Source organism: Myotis daubentonii, chromosome 6 (assembly GCF_963259705.1).
Source record: "Myotis daubentonii chromosome 6, mMyoDau2.1, whole genome shotgun sequence".
Lineage (NCBI taxonomy): Eukaryota > Metazoa > Chordata > Mammalia > Chiroptera > Vespertilionidae > Myotis > Myotis daubentonii.
Genome location: NC_081845.1, coordinates 71,670,741 through 71,690,981, shown reverse-complemented (window position 1 = coordinate 71,690,981; position 20,241 = coordinate 71,670,741). Strand labels below are relative to the sequence as shown.

The following is a 20,241-nucleotide window of genomic DNA, read 5'->3' as shown; positions in this document are numbered from 1 at the left end:
CAGGTTCTATCCAGGATATTTTGCCATGTTCTCTCCCTAGGTTCTGTCTCTAGGTTCTGTCTCCAGTTTCTGAGGCCAGTTTCTGTCCAGGATCTTTTGCCATGTTCTTTCGCTAGGTTCTGTCTCCAGTTTCTGTCCAGGATCTTTTGCCATCTTCTCTCCAGTGAAGTTCTTCTGTCTCTAGGTTCTGTGTGGGTTCTGTGTCTAGGTTCTCTGTGGGTTCTGTGTCTAGGTTCTGTGTCCTGTTGTCTTGTTACATCTGTATTTATACCAGTTGATTCCAATCCTATCAATCTCTATTCCAAAAGTTAAGGCGTTTCTTATCTCCATTCCAGGGAGTAAAGATTATGTAGCTTGCCAAAGCCGGTTTGGCTCGGTGGATAGAGCGTCGGCCTGTGGACTGAAGGGTCCCGGGTTCGATTCCGGTCAAGAGCGTGTGCCTGGGTTGCGGGCACGTCCCCAGTAGGAGATGTGCAGCTGATCGATGTTTCTCTCTCATCGATGTTTCTAGCTCTCTATCTCTCTCCCTTCCTCTCTGTGGAAAATCAATAAAATATATTTAAAAAAAAAAAAAAAGATTATGTAGCTTAAGGATGATTGTTCGTAGTTAAAGTGATTAATTACCCGCCTGGCACTTAGTTAAGGGGTTTTATTCCCTCCCTACCTTCAGGGGAAAATCCCTACCTGGGGAAACAACCTTTCTCAGAGAGGTGACCTTGGTCAAAACACATAGTGCCGCCAAAACCGGTTTGGCTCAGCATCGGCCTGTGGACTGAAGGGTCCCAGATTTGATTCTGGTCAAGGGCATGTACCTCGGTAGCGGGCACATCCCCAGTAGGAGATGTGCAGAAGGCAGCTGATCGATGTTTCTCTCTCATCGATGTTTCTAACTATCTCTCTCCCTTCCTCTCTGTAAAAAATCAATAAAATATATATAAAAAAAAAAGACACAAAAAAACACATAGTGCCAAGAAGGTGAGCAAACATATTAAGAACAGTATGCCATATATGCCAGGTCCCTTGAAACAGCAAGGATGGACCGGCTCCCAGCAAATACCACATGATCTCACTCATTTGTGGAATATAATGAACAACATAAACTGATGAACAAGGACTGATCCAGACACGGAGAGGCATTGATTGGACTGTCGGTCGGGCCTTGGAGGGAAGGTAGGGGAGGGTGGAGGTAAGGGGAAAAGATCAACCAAAGGACTTATATGCAAGCATATAGGCCTAACCAATGGACATGGACAAGGGGGGGGGAGGTGAGGGCATGAGCGGGGGAGGGCGGGAGTAGGGGGTAACATGGGGATATGTAATATCTTAATCAATAAAAAATATATTAAAATAAAAAATAAAATAAAATAAAACAAATAAAATTAGATGTAGAGAGTTTGAGGTACCGGAAGAGACAGGAATATTTGTGCCTATTGGTGGAAGAGCACATTGATGTAGCCTTCCGGAAAACAACTCAGGTACATTCCCTTGACCAGAATCAAACCTGGGACCTTTCGGTTCGAGGGCCAATGCTCCCCATTCTCTCGGGATGCTTATTGTATTTGTTGGCATGGGATACATATTCATCATCATGGACTTGTTTATCCCACCAAGTTTTCCCTATTTTTGTCTGAACATCTCCCCCATTTTCCTAGACCCACTTCCCTTCCACAGCTCATGCTGGAAGTCATAACCTCCCCCTGAAATCTCTCTTGGAATCCTGTCTCAGTTGATTCCCCTCTGTGTTCCCTTGGCACTTACTCTTTCCCCTCTTGTGGCACTCTCAGGGCACACACTAAGCCAGCGGTTCTCAACCTGTGGGTCGCGACCCCTTTGGGGGTCGAATGACCCTTTCACAGGGGTCGCCTAAGACCATCAGAAAACACAAATATAATTACATGTTGTTTTTGTGATTAATCACTATGCTTTAATTATGTTCAATTTGTAACAATGAAAATACATCCTGCATATCAGATATTTACATTACGATTCATTACAGTAGCAAAATTATAGTTATGAAGTAGCAACGAAAATAATTTTATGGTTGGGGGTCACCACAACATGAGGAACTGTATTAAAGGGTCGCGGCATTAGGAAGGTTGAGAGCCACTGCACTAAGCACTTTGGGAGCGTTTGCTATCAGTAGCGTTTGCTATCAGTAGCGTTTGCTATCAGTAGCGTTTGCTATCAGTAGCAGTGTTAATATGGCCCCGGGCTGCTTTTCCACACATGGACTCTCAGGGGTCCTTGTTTATCTCCGTCGCAGCCTGTGAGCTACAGAGAGCCTGAGACCATGTTTTGTTCTGCCTCATATTCTCAATACCCAGCACAGCCCATGGCACCTGGTAGAAATTCAGGAAAGGTCTATTGAATTAATAGAAACACATTCTTTTTTAAAATTCTTTATTGTTTAAAGTATTACATATATCTCCTTTTCCCCCATTGACCTCATCCCAGCCACTCCCACGCCCCAGCACATGCCCTCACCCGCCTAGTGTCTGTGTCCATGGGTTATGCTTATATGCATGCATACAAGTCCTTTGGTTGATCTCTTACCTCCCCCCCACACCCCGCCCCACACCCCACCCTCACACACTCTTGATTTAATTACTTTTATCAGGGACAAAATGTTGACAAGATTTGAAAGCTTAAAAAATAGATTAGGTCTCTTTGGCAGCTGGTCACATGGTGAGGGTGGGGGTAAGGGGTCCGCTCTAGCTTACGGCCTGTGTCTATGGTCGGGCCCCTGCGGTCCAGCTGCTCCGGACAGAGCTGGAGTGTATGGCGCCGCAGAAACCGGCTCCTGGGCCCGGATAACGGTCCGCCTCCGCAGTTCCCTGCGCCGGGAGAAGGTCTTCTCTGATCTGAGGATGGCTACCCCTCCATATGAGCCAGTGGCTGAGATTGGTGTTGGTGCCTAAGGGACGGTGTACCAGGCCCGTGATCCACACAGCAGCCACTTTGCGGCCCTCAAGAGCGTGAGAGTCCCCAATGGGGGAGGTGCCGGAGGGGGGCTTCCCGTCAGCACAGTTCGTGAGGTGGCCTTACTGCGGCGGCTGGAGGCTTTTGAGCATCCCGATGAGGTCCGGCTGATGGATGTCTGCCACCGCCCGAACTGACCCGGAGAGCAAAGTGACCCTGGTGTTTGAGCATGTGGACCAAGACCTGCGGACAAGGCACCCCCACCAGGCTTGCCATCAAGGATCTGGTGCGCCAGTTTCTAAGAGGCCCGGATTTTCTTCATGCCAATTGCATTGTTCACCGAGACCTGAAGCCAGAGAATATTCTGGTGACAAGCAGTGGGGCAGTCAAGCTGGCTGACTTTGGCCTGGCCAGAATCGACAGCTACCAGATGGCACTTACATCTGTGGTGGTTACACCTGGTACTGTGCTCCAGAAGCTCTGCAGTCTCCATACGCAACTCCTGGGGACTTGTGGAGCGTTGGCTGTATCATTGCAGAGATGTTTCATCGAAAGCCTCTCCTCTGCGGAAACCCTGAAGCTGACCAATTGGGCAAAATCTTTGACCTGATTGGGCTGCCTCCAGAGGAAGATTGGCCCCGAGATGTGTCTCTGCCCCAGGAGCCTCCCCCACCCCTACCCCCACCCCTACACACACCCAGAGGGCCCTGCCCAGCGCAGTGATACCGGAGATGGAGAAGTCTGGAGCAATGGAGTAGCTGCAGCAGCAACGAGAGAAAAGATGCTGTCATTTACCTTCCTTTGAACACTAGAACGCAGAGCCCCCCACCAGGAAGCGCTCTGTGTCTTTTTATCTGAGGCTGTGGAGACACTTCCTCCAACTTTTTACAAGGATTATCTTGCTGGCTGCCTTAATGACATTCCCCTCCCTCCCCTCCTTTGGGGATTACCCTTCTCCTGCCTTCCTGTTTCCTTACACCAAGGAGTATGTCCCTTGTTCTCCCCTTCCTTACCTTGATATTGAGGCCCTTTTTTATATGGGGGGGGAAGGGGGGAAAATAGATTAAATTGGGAAATAGGAATCACACATAGAACCCCCAGTGTTTGCTTTTGAATCTGTATAATAGACTTAAAACCAAGAGTGTTGGGGGCCCATTCCTGATTTGGTATTAACAGAGAGGTGTGGCCAAAAGGAGATAATCTGATCAATTTTAAAAATTTACCCACCCCTCAGAGTATAAAAGGAGTCGAGAGAGGCTTGGGTCATCCAGTTGGAACTTTTCTTCGGAGAGAGCCAGACTTAACCCAAGAGAACAGCTAGAAAGAGGGTGAGTTCACCATCCCAACTATGTGTTAAAGGACCTTAAAGTCAAGCTTCTCAGGCTTTAGAAACTGTTGACAGTGGTTCTCTTGGTGGAGTGAGACCTGGGTACAAATGGAGGTGGGAGTATTTCTAAATGTATCTGTAATGTTTGATTTTTTAGAACTGTGTACATGATTTTTTTTTCATTTTTTTAATTTATCTTTATTGTTGAAAGTATTATAGATTTCTTTTTTCATTAAAAAGTTTCAATTTGGCAGGAGCCGGTTTGGCTCAATGGATAGAGCGTCGGCCTGCGGACTGAGAGGTCCCGGGTTCGATTCCGGTCAAGGGCATGTGCCTGGGTTGCGGGCACATCCCCGGTGGGGGATGTGCAGGAGGCGCCTGATCGATGTTTCTCTCTCATCGATGTTTCTAACTCTCTATCTCTCTCCCTTCCTCTCTGTGAAAAATCAATAAAATATATTTTAAAAAAAAGTTTCAATTTGAACCCTAGTCGGTCTGTCTCAGTGGATAGAGCATCGGCCTGTGGACTGAGGGGTCCCAGGTTCGATTCCAGTCAAGGGCACATACCTTGGTTGCAGGCTCCTCCCAGGTCAGGGCTCATGCAGGAGGCAACCAATCGATGTGTTTCTCTGGCATCAATGTTTCTGTCTTCCCTCTCTTCCACTCACTCTCTCTAAAAATCAATGGACACATCTATCAGTTGCCTCCCGCACGCATCCCAACTAGGGCAGGAAACCTGCAACACAGGTACATGCCCTGACCAGAATCAAACTTGAGACCTTTCAGTTCGAAGGCCAATGCTCTAACCACTGAGCTGCCGATCAGAGCCAGGATAAGTATTAAGTATTGGTGAAGCTTAGCATAAGTAACTCCATTTTTAGCCTGTTTCTTTTTAACACTTTTAAGGGCCATTTGTAATGATTTCCAGAATATAAAAAAAGCTTTGTGCGTGGTTTCAGGTGCTAGGATGCACTTACCACAGATAGTTGCCATGCTGCATTAAGACCTATCATGGTTTGATTCCTGGTCAGGGCAAGTTGCAAGCCTGGTTCCCAGTCAGAGGCGTGCAGGAGGCAGCCAGTCAATGATTCTCTCTCATCATTGATGCTTTTATTTCTCTCTCCCTCTTCCTTCCACTGAAATCAGTAAAAATATATTTTAAAAAAATAGCCAGATGTAATTGAAGAAAAATTATTACAAATATTGTAAAATCTGTTCTTAAATGACTATCACTACCACTGATCTGTCAGCAATGCATTTAGAGATTACCCACCAGTCCACAGATCACATGCCAGGCTCCTCAATTAAACTTTAATATTATTTAGCATTTCATTGGTACACCTAAAAGACAAATGTAATATTTTCCTTAAACTTCCAAAAAGTCCAGTCTTCAAGCTTACATTTTTGCAAATCTAAAAGTCTGTTTACACTAATTCAATATAACAATTTAACAATATTACAGTAAACTTGCTTTAGGTTTGCCATGTTAAGTTTTTCTCAGAGTGTGGTTTCTGTCTGCTTATAGTGTACAAAAGGGAGGATGATAGCGGAGGTGAAGTAAAGTCTAGAATTCTCTGTGAAAGTCTCTGCCAAAGAGATCAGCTTTTCACTATCACTTTGGGTGAATCTGTACTAGATCAGTAATTTATTCCTGCATCACTGATACTATTTGTCCATTCTTTTGTCTTGTTATTCACGTCAAGGAGGAGGCGGGGGGGGGGGGATTATTCTAACACAATAATGAAACTATGAATTATTAAAAGTCCCACAGAGAAATTTTCAAACATAGCAAACTAACTAAATAAACAATCTGTCCTCTCAGGTGATACTATCCAAGATAAGCCAGCCTGTTATCTTAATCACTTTCTTGATTTCACCTACTAATCTGTCTGCTTCCAGATCCGATTTCTCAGGGTTTCTGTCTACCAAATACCAGCACTATCCTCCAGAGATCCTTAATTCAAGCATGGAAGAATATTAGCACAAAATACACTGATTGTTCATTAGATACCTACTACATGCCAAGTACTGCTAGGCACAGGGAAATTAAAAGGACGTAGCCTCGTCCTAACCAGTTTGGCTCAGTGGATAGAGCATCGGCCTGCAGACTGAAGGGTCCCAGGTTCAATTCTGATCAAGGGCATGTAGGGGTTGTGCAGGAGGCAGCTGATCAATGTTTCTCTCTTATCATTGTTTCTAACTCTCTATCCTTCTCCCTTCCTCTCTGTAAAAAATCAATAAAATGTATTTTTTTTTAATTTAAAAAAATAAAAGGACGTAGCCTCTGCCTTGCAAAGCTTTATGAAGTATAAGGGAGACAAGTGGAGTTGACAAAATGATTATTCAAATGCAGTGAATGCTGCAATACAGTTATATAAAAGGCGATACCATGGAAGCACAGGGAACAGGTTACTGGAGGGATCAGGAAAACTTCATAAGAGAATTAATTTATGGTTTTAAGGGAAGTAGAAAGAGAATTTCCCAGGTAAAAGGAATTGTAAACCTTGGAGATGTGAGAAAGAATGGCATATATTTTGGAAATCACAACTGGTTTCAAAAACTAGAAGAGTTAACAGTGGAGAAGAGGGTAAGGCTCCCGAGGCAAAGGCATAATTTGGAGGGTCTGAAATGTCTTGCCAGGGTTTGGACTTTCTCTGAAAGTTAACGGTGGCCCATTGGAGGATATTTAGTAGATGAATGACCAAATCTGATTTGCATTTTTTAAAAGACACTGACTTTTTTAAAATACAGGATGGATTAGTTGAAAAGGAGACTAAAAGTAACACAATCAAGATATTTCAGTACAACTTAGTAAATATTGTTGAAGGAATTAAGAAAGGGAGGGAAGGAGGCAGGGAACAAATGGAGTAAGAAAGACTCCGACAGTAAAAAGTACAAAGAGGACAATTTCTGAGAGATTTAATAGATAGACTCAACGTAAATTAGTGGCAGTCAGATAGAAGAAAAGAAGAGCCTAGCATGACTGCTAGGTTTCTGGCTGGGGTATCTGAGGAGCAGAGGTGCCAGTCACTGGTATCAGGACAACAGTAAGATGAACAGGTCTCATGAGGGAAGGGAGATTATTGGTCAGTTTTTGCCATGTTGAGTATGAGGTAGTTGGAGTTTTATCCATAAAATATATTTATCTGGAACTCAGGAGAAAAGCTTATTTTATTTTTTTAAATATATTTTTATCGATTTCAGAGAGGAAGGGAGAGGGAAAGATAGAAATATCAATGATGAGAGAGAATCATTGATTGGCTGCCTCCTGCATGCCCCCTACTACGGAACAAGCCTGCAACCTGGGTATGTGCCCTTGACCGGAATCGAACCTGGGACCCTTCAGTATGCAGGCCAACCGACGCTCTATCCATTCAGCCAAACCAGCTAGGGTGAGAAAAGCTTATTTTAGAGTCATCATTGAATGTTTAGAAGTTAAAACCAAAGAAGTTCTTTAAATGACTTTGAGATTAGGGAATGGCAGAGAAGGAATAAGAAATATCTTTTAAAATACTTCCTCATGGCTCCAACTGACTACTCATAGCCCTAGTCCCGTGGTCGGCAAACTGCGGCTCGCAAGCCACATGCCGCTCTTTGGCCCCTTGAGTGTGGCTCTTCCACAAAAATACCACAAAATACCATGTACAGTGCGATTGAAACTTCATGGCCCATGAGCAGAAGTCGGTATTTTGTGGAAGAGCCACACTCAAGGGGCCAAAGAGCCGCATGTGGCTCGCAAGCCGCAGTTTGCTGACCACTGCTAGTGAAAGGAATGAAATCCTCCATTCCTTTGCTATGTGTGGTATAACGAATCATTCAACATTTACTAGATCTGCTGTCCTTGTAAGGATTTCTCTTCACCACCAGAATATGCTGATTTGTTGTCTTCCACAGTGTTTCATCTTCTATGCAGATCTTCCTTAGAATGCTTTTAACAGTCTTCTGTATCTCTCAACTGTTGGCTTTTGCATTTTGAATAGTCAGATGAAAAGTCTTGCCTACCATGTGAACTCAAGGATAGCGTTTTGCTGAGACGTAACTTACAACTGGGCATCTTGTTTAGTGGGAGAAGTCATCCATCGAAGGGTTTCTTCTGCAGCATTGGCTTTCAAAGATGTTTTCTTTCAGAGGTGTGGACCACTATTTGCAAGCCTACTGGCTCAATCTAGAGATCCTCTGTTAATAAATATGGATGCTGATGCTTCAAGTACAAATCTACAGTGCTTTGCATCTGGCAACTACATGAGTCTCCTGACTAATGTTGGGATGAACTACTGGTCTCTAAGAATCAGAAGCTTAAGGGGAGAGATCAACCAAAGGACTTATATGCATGCATATAGTAAGCCTAACTAATAGACACAGACACCAGGGAGGTGAGGGCATGAGTGAGGAGGTGGGGTGGGGGCGGCAATTGGGGGGTAAGGACACATGTAATACCTTAATCAATAAAGAAAAAAATTTTTTTTTAAAGAATCAGAAGCTTAAACTATTGGGCTGATTAAAGCAGACACCCTTAGTTACAACAGTGAACCACAATGGCAGCTGCCGGAGTGACAGGCCCATGATTACTTACTGAGAGAATTTAGTGAGCTGGTCAGCAAGACCATGTTCATTCCTTGTTTAAAGTGTATCCTTTCTCTCAGTAGCTTTCTCTAGTTTTTCATCTTTTTCAAAGTACAACAAGGTGGTACCTCATCTGAGAGTCTGACCCCCAGAGGCTGATGAGTTTGAGCCCAGCTTTTAGAGCTGGAGTGAAACTGGCTGGCTACTTCATGTCAGCACTGCTGTAATTATAGCGTCTGTGGATCCCAAGACTCACAACCTGCATCACAAGTTCTACAAGGAAACTGTCTAATACTGATTTGGTTCTGCTTACCATTTGCTAAACTTATATCTTGTTATCACCAACCAAATTCCTTTTTTGAAAAGTCATTATATGAAAAAGTTTCATATTGCAATTATCATCACTGTGTGGACCAACTTTTGTAGTGAAAGTAGCTGACAATATGTGTTTTCTAACTACACTGCTATAGATGATGTTAATTCTTTATTATGATGTTAATTTTGCTCATGATACATTGCCTATATTTTCTCCTGGGTGAAATTAATATTTTAACTTTGCCAAAAGTCTTTTGCCATATAGAAGTTTTAAATTTTATAAAATAAAATCTGTCATTTTGTTCTCTGACCTACTTAGGAAGGCGCCTAACACCCCAGGATCTCTTTTGAATCCTCCTATATTTTTTAGGACATAAGATTTTAAAATGTTTACTCCTTTTATAATTTCATTACAAAGGGACATATATTTCTCAAACTCTTTAGCTTTCTTTGACTTAGATGGATTCATCGGCAAGTAATTTCTTTTAAATGAAGATAAGCTGACTTTTGTTCCTGTAAAAACCTAACCCAATTCTTTTTCTGAAAGTACTTTGTAGAGCATATGTTTATTTAAAAAGTTGAATAACGATGCAACCACACTCTCTAAATATAAGTGCTAATAAATCTTAAGAGGCTGCAGTACACCGAAGACACAATTTGATCCCGTAAAAACCTCTCCAATCTGAAAACAGCAAACAAAAGGCCTCAGTGTTAGTGGAAAACTGAGTTCTTCAAAACAGGTAGAAGTCCTGTTTACTCCTTCCAGAAAGCAGAGGAGAAGAGGGTTTTCAGATTGCAGATGACAGAGTTGCCCTTGTGTGGCACAGGACACTGGTGATAAGGCTCTCCTTCTCAAGGCCCTAAATGATGAGGACAGTGGGACAACAGGACTGAACACGAACACAAAGGAGAGCTTTAGCTTTGACGCAAGAGAATCACATCAGGCCTTGACAAAACGAAGCATTCTTATTGTTAAAATGCTTCCTAGCACAAAGGATGCGTGTGGTTTCGAAATGCCACAGTAGAGCCAATGGCCGTGGCCAGCATCCGAAGCGCAGGAGACGTGACCCCCAAAAAGACCAGAGCGAGCAGAGGGTTTTATCTGCATCACGAGCTACCCTCCCTGGCTAACATCGCATGGGGTGGCGAGGTGACACTTCTCCCCGCTGCAAAGTGCCCCCGGCGGCCAGGATTCCCCTGGTCGGAGCCTGGGGCCGTGGCGTTCGAGGTGTTGAGTCATCGGGTACAGCGGTCATGCGACATAACGATGATGCGATGACGGAGATCGGAGGCCAAGGTGCACCGCTGGCAACGATGACTGCGGTGATGACTTAGGGTCGAAGCCGGCAGGGTCGGCACTGAGACTCGGTCCCAGCCCTAAAGGGACTGCATTCGAAGTTGGAGGCAAACTTCATGCCTTCCGTGCAACGTGTGCCGCCCTCGGTGGTTTTCGCAGGAACCAGGGTTGGCGGCGCGATCACCACCCCCCACCCCCCCCCTCCCCTGCCCGATCCAGAGATCGGAAGCTGCGCCGGCTCCCATCCCTCCCCGCCCCCGAGCTGGCCCACCCCCCGGAGTCCTACTACGGCCCCCTCCCTCCTTCCCTCCCGCGCCCAGGGGCGCCTCGCCATTCATCAACCGGTTCACGCCGGCGGCAGCCACCGCGCCGTGACGTCGGCAGGGGGCGGACCTCCGCCCCCGCGCTCGGGCCCCCGGCCGTGATTGGCGGCCCGGGCCCCGCACGTCGCGCCGGCTATAAAAGGGAGGGTTTGTGACGCACGGGAGCCTCGGCGCGCGTATTGGCCCCGTGGACTGCGGACCGGCTCGGCTGCGCGCTCTCCCGGAGCGGTTCACTGCATGGTAGCGTGGTGCCCCCGCCGCCGTCTGCACTGCCGCCGCCGCCCCGCCGCGACCACTGCCTCCCCCTGCCCTGCAGCCGTCTCCACCGCCGCCGTCTGGGTCGCCGCCGCCTCGGGACCGGCTGTATGATTAGGCCACAATCTTCAATGAGTAAACATATTCCTGTGAGTATCCGTCGCACCGCCGCCTCTCGGGCCGGGACGCCACGACCGGCTCCCCCCCGGCCCCGCCGTCGCCTTTGTTTCAGAGCCCGGCGTCCGCTCCCCGCCGCCCGGGCCCGCCTTTCCATGTGTCCCGGGTGGGAGGGAGCCGGGCTACGACCGGCCGGTGGTGGTGGCCGGCTGCGGGGACTGCGGTGGAGCGGGGCGGTTGGCGGCGGAAGGCACGGCTTCCTCGTCGTTCCGAGCCCGGGGCGGCGCGCTCGGTGGGGCCGGGCCTGCGCTGCGGGCGGGCGCGGGCGGTTCAGGCCGCCGCCGCCGCGGGCCGGGCGGGGCGCCACAAAAGCCGCTTTGTGACCGCCGCCTCCGCCCTTGGCCCTGTCGCCTGGCGCGCCCGGGCCGGGCCCCGCGGCGTCCCGAGGCCCCTTTGTTTGGCCGAGTGAGCGCGGCCCACCCGGGGCGCGGGAGACGTGGCCCGGGGTGGGGCGCGGGCTGCTCGTGTCACTGCGGAGCCGGATACGGGCAGGGCGCGGCGGCGGCGGGCTCGCCACCAGACCCGGCCCGGCGTGGGGGTAGGCAGGGCTGCCAACGGCCTCGGCCCGGAGCTCCCGGGGGGGCCGGCGCGGGACAGGAGCCCGGTGCAGCCACCTTCGTGCTCCGCGGCCGGGACCGGCGCCTCCGCACAAAATGGCCTCGGCGTCCGCGCCTGACTGGGGGCGCCGCGCGAACCCGTGATTGCGGCGCGGAGAGGGGGCACCGCGGGCGGGCCCCGTGTGCGCCGGGCGGCCCTCGGGGGCCTGGAGCGGAACGACAGGTGAGGGCGCCGACTCCCCGCCCCACTCGCTCTCTCGCTCTCGCTCTCCCCGGCTCCACCTGGCAATTGGAGCTGTTCCGGATCTGCGCCCGCTTCGGGCTCCGGAATGGAGGGAGCAAGCTGCGTCTTGTCCTTCTGGGCAGGTCGGGCAATGGCCTGGGAAACTTGCCGGGGCGTCCCCGGCCGGGCCCCGGCGCGCGCGCTCCCTGCCGGTCCTGGCGTGGCCCTGGCGGGCGCCCTCCCCGGGGGCTGCTCCTGGAATCCCTCGGCGTGAGTTGCTCCCGGTGGGCTCGGGGCCGCGGAAGCCTCTTTCGCTCATGCCGAGGGTACGCACTCAGTTATGTGCCACCAGTGGGCCTGCGTGGGAGCCAGATCCTGCGGCAGTGCTTCCTGTAACTTTTTTATATGAGTTTTCTGCTTGATGGTAGTGAGTGAGTTGGAAAACCAGAAAGCTAGGTCTTTCCCGAGACTCGGCGGCATGGCAGACGTGCTTTATTCTAGATGCATTACCTAAGGTATAAGATGGTGGACAGGCCCCAGCGAGGTGAAGCTGTCACACAGGTTAACTGCCTGGACTCTGCGATCTGATCTGACGTAAGCTTCTGAAATTGCCCTTTCCCCCCGTTTTATATGCAGCTCGTGAATGAGAGGAGACATTCGCTGGTGCTTCTGAGCTGCCTGTTAGAGAACGCGTTTCCTCTGGGGAGGAAGCTGGGGAGGGGCGCGGGTGCCTAGGGAAGAAAGGAAAGGTGATAGGTGTCAGTGGGGCCTGCTGGTCTGGTAGGTGCTTTCCACCCCCCAACCTCCAGCCGCTGGCTGGCTCCACTCAAAAAAAAAATAACACATTCACTAAGTGAATTAATTCTATATTGTTTTCTCTTGCTGATAAAACTGCTTACAAATTGGCTTACAATTGCAAAAGAATATTACCTGGAAATCAGAATACTGAGAAGCCTCATTGCCTTTAACAGCTTTACAAGTGGCTTCTTTAATTTAGGGTATGTCATCAGAAACTTGCAAGAATACATGTGGTTTTTTTTTAATTCAAGGAAAGTTATATTTAGGATTTGAGGTGAGGTTAGACTTGGAATTATTTCCAGGTTACTATAAGAGTAGAGTCCTTAATGGTAAAAAATTAGTAGAGTCACTAATTTTTTAACCCAGCTAGCAAGTGAAGTAACAACCTCCAAGGGCTCATTTGAGCAAATTTGGAATAATAAAAATTATCTTACAGGAAGACCTTTGTTTTGGCAGAAAAATGACCTTGGTTTCTGACTGGATATTTTCTGTGATCTGCTAGATTTCTGTGTGGGTTATTCGAATTTCAGCTAAGTTTTTCTAGAAACTGTGACTAACATGGGAGTCTATTTAAAGATGTAAGTGAAAATAGGAGCACATAGTTTAATTTTAAGACTTTTAAATGCTTATATTTAAATTTAAATGTAGAAAATTAATGGAAACTTTTGTTACAAAATTTTATTTTATTTGGCAATAGACCCATGAGAATAAATATAACCTTTTTGGAGCAGTGGCTGGCTGGCACTTTGTGCTCTTGTTAACATGCTAATAATATTCCTTTTCTTATTCTAAGTAAGCAAATTGCTTATGAACAAGACTACTTGGGAGGAGATAACATTTGACATTGATGCTTTTTGTGTACATATTCTGAGAATAACTTGTGTATATTCGTTTAATGTTTTATAGCAACAGAAAACTGATTTAGTTCTTGACGGGGAACTTGGGGAAAAATATAAATGTTTGTATTGGTGGTAGTAGTTACCTTGGTTTTGAGACCTCTGAAAGAAGTGCAGAGTAATTTTCACTACCTACCACTTCTCTACTCTTTTGAATTAGATTTGGTTTTAAGCTGGATGAATGAAATTTTGGTCTTAAAATACAAGAATATTATTGAAATTATCTTTTATAGTTATAAATAGGAATTGTTTTTTTGTTTTCATTTATAAACATACATTTTTATAATACTTCACATAACAACTTTGTTAACTTCCAGAGACTTAAAATGAGGAAAATCTTTAAAAGAAAATGATAAATTAATTGGTCATTAAGGATCAAATGACATAATTTATATGTAATCATTTTCGAGAACCAGTTTTTTGTTTGTTTTTAACAATATATTGGTTGTCTTTAGAAAAGTAAGTAAATTATGGGAAGACTAACAGCTTCAAAGTTTTCATAAACTTTATATGTAAAAAACACTTTATTAGTTGAAAAAATCAATATAGAAGGTTGTACATATATTTTGTGTAACAATGTAAAACAACCAACTAACTATTAAAAGGGACATTGTCCAGATATGGTAGTGGTATTCTTTGAGGGAGGAGTGTTTTAGATCATTAATTTCAACTTAAATAATCTTATTTGTGAACGCTTGTTTTATGCATATTGATTAAACCTGTAATTCTTGTATTATTTTTGTAGTTCAAGGAGAAGTTAAAAAGGTAGCTTGGACCCAAATTTGAAAAGATCATTGTGTACTTAGTACTTTAATAGAATAACAAGTTCCTTTTGAATTGGAAAATAACTTTCTCTTTCTCTCTCCCTTTCTTTTTTAAACAGCAGTTCTGTGGTGTTCTTGGTCACACATTTATGGAGTTTCTGAAGGGCAGTGGAGATTATTGCCAGGCACAGCACGACCTCTATGCAGACAAGTGAACTGTAGAAATTCATTACTACTCCACCAAGAAGCCCCCATATGAGTGGTTAACCTGGACACAGAGGTGTTGAATTGAAAACTGCAGAGCATTTTACAAGAGTTCTGACCTGGATGGGGTAAACCTCAGTGCACTTCCTTTCTATTGCCTCAGTATTACTGGATTGAAGAATTGCTGCTTCTTGTTAGGAGGTTCATTTCATTTCCCATTACTCCCAACTTCACTCAAAGCACTGAGAATTTCAAGTGGAGTATATTGAAGTAGACTCAGTTTCTTTGCATCATTTCTGTATTCAATTTTTAAATTCTTTCATAACTTTATTGAGTGTTTTTTAACTAAATTATCATGGCTCGAATGAACCGCCCAGCTCCTGTGGAAGTCACATACAAGAACATGAGATTTCTTATTACACACAATCCAACCAATGCGACCTTAAACAAATTCATAGAGGTAAGGTTTGATACTTTTTATAAATTTTCTTGAACTGTTTACAGATTGATAGTGGAGCTTTTTGTATAACAGAATATTTTGGAAAATTCTGAGATAAATGCCTACAGTTCCCAGTCCCAGAAATAAAGTATCAGTGTTGTCTTTAAGTTAAAGGTAAATTGTTACACATTTCACGAACATGTACTTGAGTTGCTTTAGATTTATAAGTTAACATCTAGTTCTTCATGCCTCGAAGTTTGCTTACTTTAGATTTATGTGGACAGTGTTAATAGTATGGCTCTTGCTTATATGAAATTTGTAGGAGGTGGGTTACCATTTACATGGATTGTTTATATATCAGCTTTGTGTAATGGCTAATACCATAAGCCAAAATTAATGTATATCTTGGACCCCATTTGATATGTACAATCCAATTTTCAGTTAACTAATTCTGCTTCCTAGTGGTTGCTGTCACCAAAACTGCCTCGCTCTCTGCCTCTTTTGACTATAAGGAAGGAATGTAATGCTGAATGATGTATTTGGACGCATATGTATTTTACAAATATGTGCAGATGCTCAGAAACAATAGGCCTTGCAGATCATAGAATAGTTTTGATGTCAAGCAATATATATATAATTTTTTAAAAAAGAAGAGTTAAGATTTTAGTAAATGCAGTATGATTCTTGAAGCCTATAGTTTTAAGTGATATGGGGTTTGAGTCTCTGAATATACGTACTTTTAAGGCTCTAAATTACATACTGTACTGCACATGTAATTTAAGGAGTTAAGTCAAGTTATTCCTTTGGTTCTGTTTACTTTTATTTCTGAATCACTTCTAATTCTCTTTCATTAGTGCTTCATCTCCAACTAACCAGTAGGTCACCATAACTATAAACAAAACTTCACTATATGCAGGGCCTGGGATTTTTTTGTTGTTAGTTAATCTTCACCAGAGGATATTTTTCCATTGATTATTTTATTTTATTTTTTTAAAGAGTGGAAGGGAGTGGGAGAGACAGAAACATCAATGTGAGAGAGATGACACATCAATTGGTTGCCTCCCACACACCCAGCCAGGGCAGGGGATCAAGCCTCTTGCAACCCAGGTACATTGAACCTGGAACACTTCGGTCCTTGGGCTGACACTGTATCAACTGAGCCAACCTGGCTAGGGCTGGGAATATTTTTTTTTTAACTTTTAATTTATTAAAAAATGTAATGTTTAACATTCCCTTATCCTTTTATGCTATTTTAGTATTGTCATTTTTAAAACAAGATCTCACTTCCCTATTAAATATACATAGGTTATGCCATTCATTTCATGATTTTTTGGTAACCTTCAATACCTATTGGAGAGATACTCAAAATGGCAAATGGTGACAATAGTGACATGGTATAAAGGCTACTGAGTATTTTTTTTATGTGTTTTATCCAGGAACTTAAGAAGTATGGCGTTACCACAATAGTAAGAGTATGTGAAGCAACTTATGACACTACTCTGGTGGAGAAAGAAGGCATCCAAGTTCTTGTAAGTATTTGATAATTCCTGTCTTTATGATACTGTGCTATAAAAGTTTATTGAAATAAATCATTGACTTAAGCTTAATTTTTTAAATTGTCACAAAATTGTGCTGTATCTTAATTTCAAAATAAAGGTGAAGCTAAGCAAGGGTTTGAAGCATTAAAAGATTTTTATAAAGATTTGGCATTTACATTTCATTGACATTGGAGTATCATAAAACAAGTTTAAATATGTCAAGATGCATTTGAAAATGAGTTAAATTTAGAATTATTAGTGGTATTATATTAAAAATCTAAAATGTTTCTGTTTTTGACTTAGGATTGGCCTTTCGATGATGGTGCACCACCGTCCAACCAGATTGTTGATGATTGGTTAAGTCTTGTAAAAATTAAGTTTCGTGAAGAACCTGGTTGTTGTATTGCTGTACATTGTGTTGCAGGCCTTGGAAGGTAAGAGAATTTCTCAAATCCAGTTAATGGTATTGGTCTTATTTTTAGTAAAACTTGATGCTGACTCCAATAAAAACTCAGTAATCACTTTGTGAATCAATTTGCTTTGTTAAATTACTTACTGAACTAAATTAAAAAGTAGTACTTTAGTACAGCTGGAACTAACAAATGCTATAGCTACAATTTACACTTGGCTCTGTGTGCATAATCACTTATACAATTAATCATGTGTGCTAGGTTATATCCATGGTATAAGTGGTAAATATTTTTCAGTGCTTGGAATTTAGGGAAAAAATTGTCTGCAGTTATCAACACCTGTGCACTCCCCTAAATATTTTCAAGATTCTTTTCCAATAATACAAGCTTTAACTTCTAGGCTTTATAATAGTTAAGGGCATAGTTTATTTTTGATTCTAGATAAAATCTAGGTTTGATATGAAAATACTGGTACTTAATTAATTTTTTAACGTAAGTCAACATTTACTACATGTATTGCTTATATAGGAAGTGTAATAAATAATAGTATTGTATTAGGGAATGTTTAGAATATTGAATTATTCAGGGCTTGGTTTTGTGAAAATGATTTATCAAAATTCTTGCCTTACCAGAGCTCCGGTGCTTGTTGCCCTAGCATTAATCGAAGGTGGAATGAAATATGAAGATGCAGTACAGTTCATAAGACAGTAAGTAATATATTTTTTTTTACTTTTTCATTGTATGGGAGTGAGTTTAATTTTATATTACTGTGAAAGCAAATTTTTTCTAGCAGCTGATCTGACCATTTTTAAGATAGTATTAAAACCTAGAAGTAAAGCTCTTTTCTCTTTTTTGCATTCCATTTACACATGTATGCCTATCCATATTTCTGCATTAGGTCACAGTGTAGTAATCCTATATAATAAAGAGGTAATAGCAAATTGACCATCACACCCTCCCCACAAGATGGCCACCCCCGTGTGGTCACAAGATGGCCAGCAAGGGTGGAGCAGTTGGGGGTGACCAGGCCTGCAGGGGAGGGCAGTTGGGGGCAATCGGGCTGGCAGGGGAGCAGTTAGGCGTTAATCAGGCTGGCAGGGGAGTGGTTAGGGGGTGATCGGGCTGGCAGGCAGAAGGGGTTAAGGGCAATCAGGCAGGTGAACGGTTGGGAGCCAGCAGTCCCGGATTGTGAGAGGGATGTCTGATTGCCGATCCCTGTGGGATTGGGCCTAAACCGGCAGTTGAACATCCCCCAACGGGTCCCAGATTGGAGAGGGTGCAGGCTGGGCTGAGGGGGACACACGCACACACATACACACCCCAGTGCACAAATTTCGTGCCACCGGGTACCAAAAGAGTGGTCATAACTGCCTATAGCACAGTGAATCTTTGCTTTAATTACTTACATGTTTTGTTTTTTCCTTTCAGAAAGCGGCGTGGAGCTTTTAACAGCAAGCAACTTCTATATTTGGAGAAGTATCGTCCTAAAATGCGGCTGCGCTTCAAAGAGTCCAGTGGTCATAGAAACAACTGTTGCATTCAATAAAACGGGTGCCTGATGCCATTGCCTTGAAAGTGGAACTTGAGATAGGACCTAATTTGTCATATGTATTAGCCAACATGTTGGCTTGGTGAATAAGTCTAATGAAGCTTCCAAAAGAGGGTTGAAAATCAGTTTTACCAGGCCCCAAGCTTGATGGAATTGCAACCTCTGTGTTTGGTTTATGATCAACCTATTTTGACACAGCAAAAGATTCTTACTGTTCAGCATTTAAAATCTGCTTATCATTTGTACCAATTTACTTTTCCTGAAATCATGCAGTATTGAGTTATGTCTTTAAATCTATTCCCATGTCAGAATCTCACTGAAATATAAAAGATTTAGAAAGATTAGGTGCCAAAATACCCAGCACAATACTTGTATATTTTAGTTTCATACAGAACTAAAATCCCAGGAACTATGAACACTCTGGACCTTATGTGGTTTATCCCTTCAGTCATTTCAAACATAGAAAGTAGGGTCTATATGGTTATTTGCCTGCTCACTTTATGTTTACATCTCCCACATTCATACAAGTATACATCAGGTTTGCTCAACTTTTTTGATTTTTATACAAAGTCTGTTATTATTTAATGTCTTTCTATAAATCTCATTTTGTGCTGTTATGGAAAGCCTCCATTTTGAAAATCTGCATTGTATAGAAGCACATGTCTTTAATGTCTCCAGACAAAAAGCCTTACAGTTAATTTTAACGTTTGCACTTAATGTGCAACCTATAGGGAGGGCCTGAGAAAAGAATGAGAGGGGGCTATTAAGTATTTTTAGTAAAATGTTGCCTTTGTCTTGTGTGGAACATGTAGAATATGCTCTTTGGTAAATATTTTTTTAAAGGTAGACATGCTTTATTGTAGCTAAAACGATTCTTAATCATAAAAATTCTGAATTCTTGTATTTTTTTCATACATTCTGAAGTTTACCAACTTATTTTTGTTTGAAGTGTGATTTTTTTTTCCTTCCAACCCTCTTGCAAAAAAAAAAAAGAAGTGGGTTTCTGCTAATGAATTGAGCAGACATCTAATATTTTATATGCCTTTTGAGCTGTGTAACTTAATATTTGGATACTTGATTATTTGTTTTATTATGTAATTGATAAAATGGTGATATGTATTGATGTTAGTTCAACCATATATTTATACTGTTTGGGAATGTGTGGTTATAGTTCTGTGGGAGAAATAATTTGTCAGTGTTCACCAGCTTGTAAAAATTCAGTGCGAGAGCTTAAACATCTAATAAATGAGATGCATTTATCATCACTGACATTGTTTTTGCTTAAAATTAACTTTAGAACATGTTAAGACTGAATTGGTTTCACTTAGTAACTAGCACCATTTGAAGTAGTTTTTTTTTTCATGAATGATTAAATGAAGTTGTCATTTTAGTAAGCTCCTTATAGACAATTTCTTAGGGTCATGACAATTATTTATTAAAAGTGCTTTTCATTTTAAACTGCTTTTTATGAGACGAGATCGGGCGCGTTCAGGGTGGTATGGCCATAGACTAAACTGCTTTTTAGAGATTTAGATAGTTTTGAACCATTACGTACTATTCTGTACTGAGGAGAAACAGTATATATAGAAGGGGAAGTCCTTGATTTGAAGTTCAGTTCCACCAAATAACTGGTTAGGGTCAACTTCTGAGCTTCAATTTTCTCATAAATTAATTATATAGCTATAGG

The 20,241-nt window shown here is 43.3% G+C and overlaps 2 protein-coding genes and 1 pseudogene across 3 annotated transcripts; all 3 read left to right on the top strand.

The window, feature by feature from the left end:
• Positions 1-2,725: 2,725 nt before the first annotated feature.
• LOC132237601 (cyclin-dependent kinase 4-like) lies at positions 2,726-3,642 on the top strand (annotated as a pseudogene).
• Positions 3,643-11,014: 7,372 nt separating this feature from the next.
• Positions 11,015-15,079, top strand: LOC132237183 (uncharacterized). Its single transcript, XM_059701294.1, has 2 exons — positions 11,015-11,148; positions 14,534-15,079. Exons 1-2 carry the CDS (start codon positions 11,110-11,112, stop codon positions 14,627-14,629), a joined length of 135 nt encoding a protein of 44 aa, XP_059557277.1. The 5' UTR covers positions 11,015-11,109; the 3' UTR covers positions 14,630-15,079.
• Positions 14,939-19,819, top strand: PTP4A1 (protein tyrosine phosphatase 4A1). 2 transcript variants are annotated; one of them, XM_059701293.1, is made up of 5 exons: positions 14,939-15,078; positions 16,494-16,586; positions 16,899-17,029; positions 17,638-17,712; positions 18,438-19,819. In XM_059701293.1, the coding sequence occupies exons 1-5, from the start codon at positions 14,974-14,976 to the stop codon at positions 18,562-18,564; spliced, it is 531 nt and encodes a 176-aa protein (XP_059557276.1). In that variant the 5' UTR covers positions 14,939-14,973; the 3' UTR covers positions 18,565-19,819. The 2 variants fall into 2 exon arrangements, with proteins under 2 accessions (XP_059557276.1, XP_059557274.1); XM_059701291.1 differs by having other exon boundaries at positions 18,434-19,819.
• The last annotated feature ends 422 nt before the right edge of the window (positions 19,820-20,241 follow it).

What these genes read in the sequence shown, in the direction of transcription:
- LOC132237183 (XM_059701294.1), top strand. Translation starts at nt 11,110, where the DNA reads ATGATTAGGCCACAATCTTCAATGAGTAAACATATTCCT. An exon ending in CAATGAGTAAACATATTCCT is followed by an intron (nt 11,149 to 14,533) that starts GTGAGTATCCGT and finishes TTTTTTAAACAG; the next exon opens with CAGTTCTGTGGTGTTCTTGG.
- PTP4A1 (XM_059701293.1), top strand. Translation starts at nt 14,974, where the DNA reads ATGGCTCGAATGAACCGCCCAGCTCCTGTGGAAGTCACATACAAGAAC. An exon ending in CCTTAAACAAATTCATAGAG is followed by an intron (nt 15,079 to 16,493) that starts GTAAGGTTTGAT and finishes TGTTTTATCCAG; the next exon opens with GAACTTAAGAAGTATGGCGT. An exon ending in AAGAAGGCATCCAAGTTCTT is followed by an intron (nt 16,587 to 16,898) that starts GTAAGTATTTGA and finishes TTTTTGACTTAG; the next exon opens with GATTGGCCTTTCGATGATGG.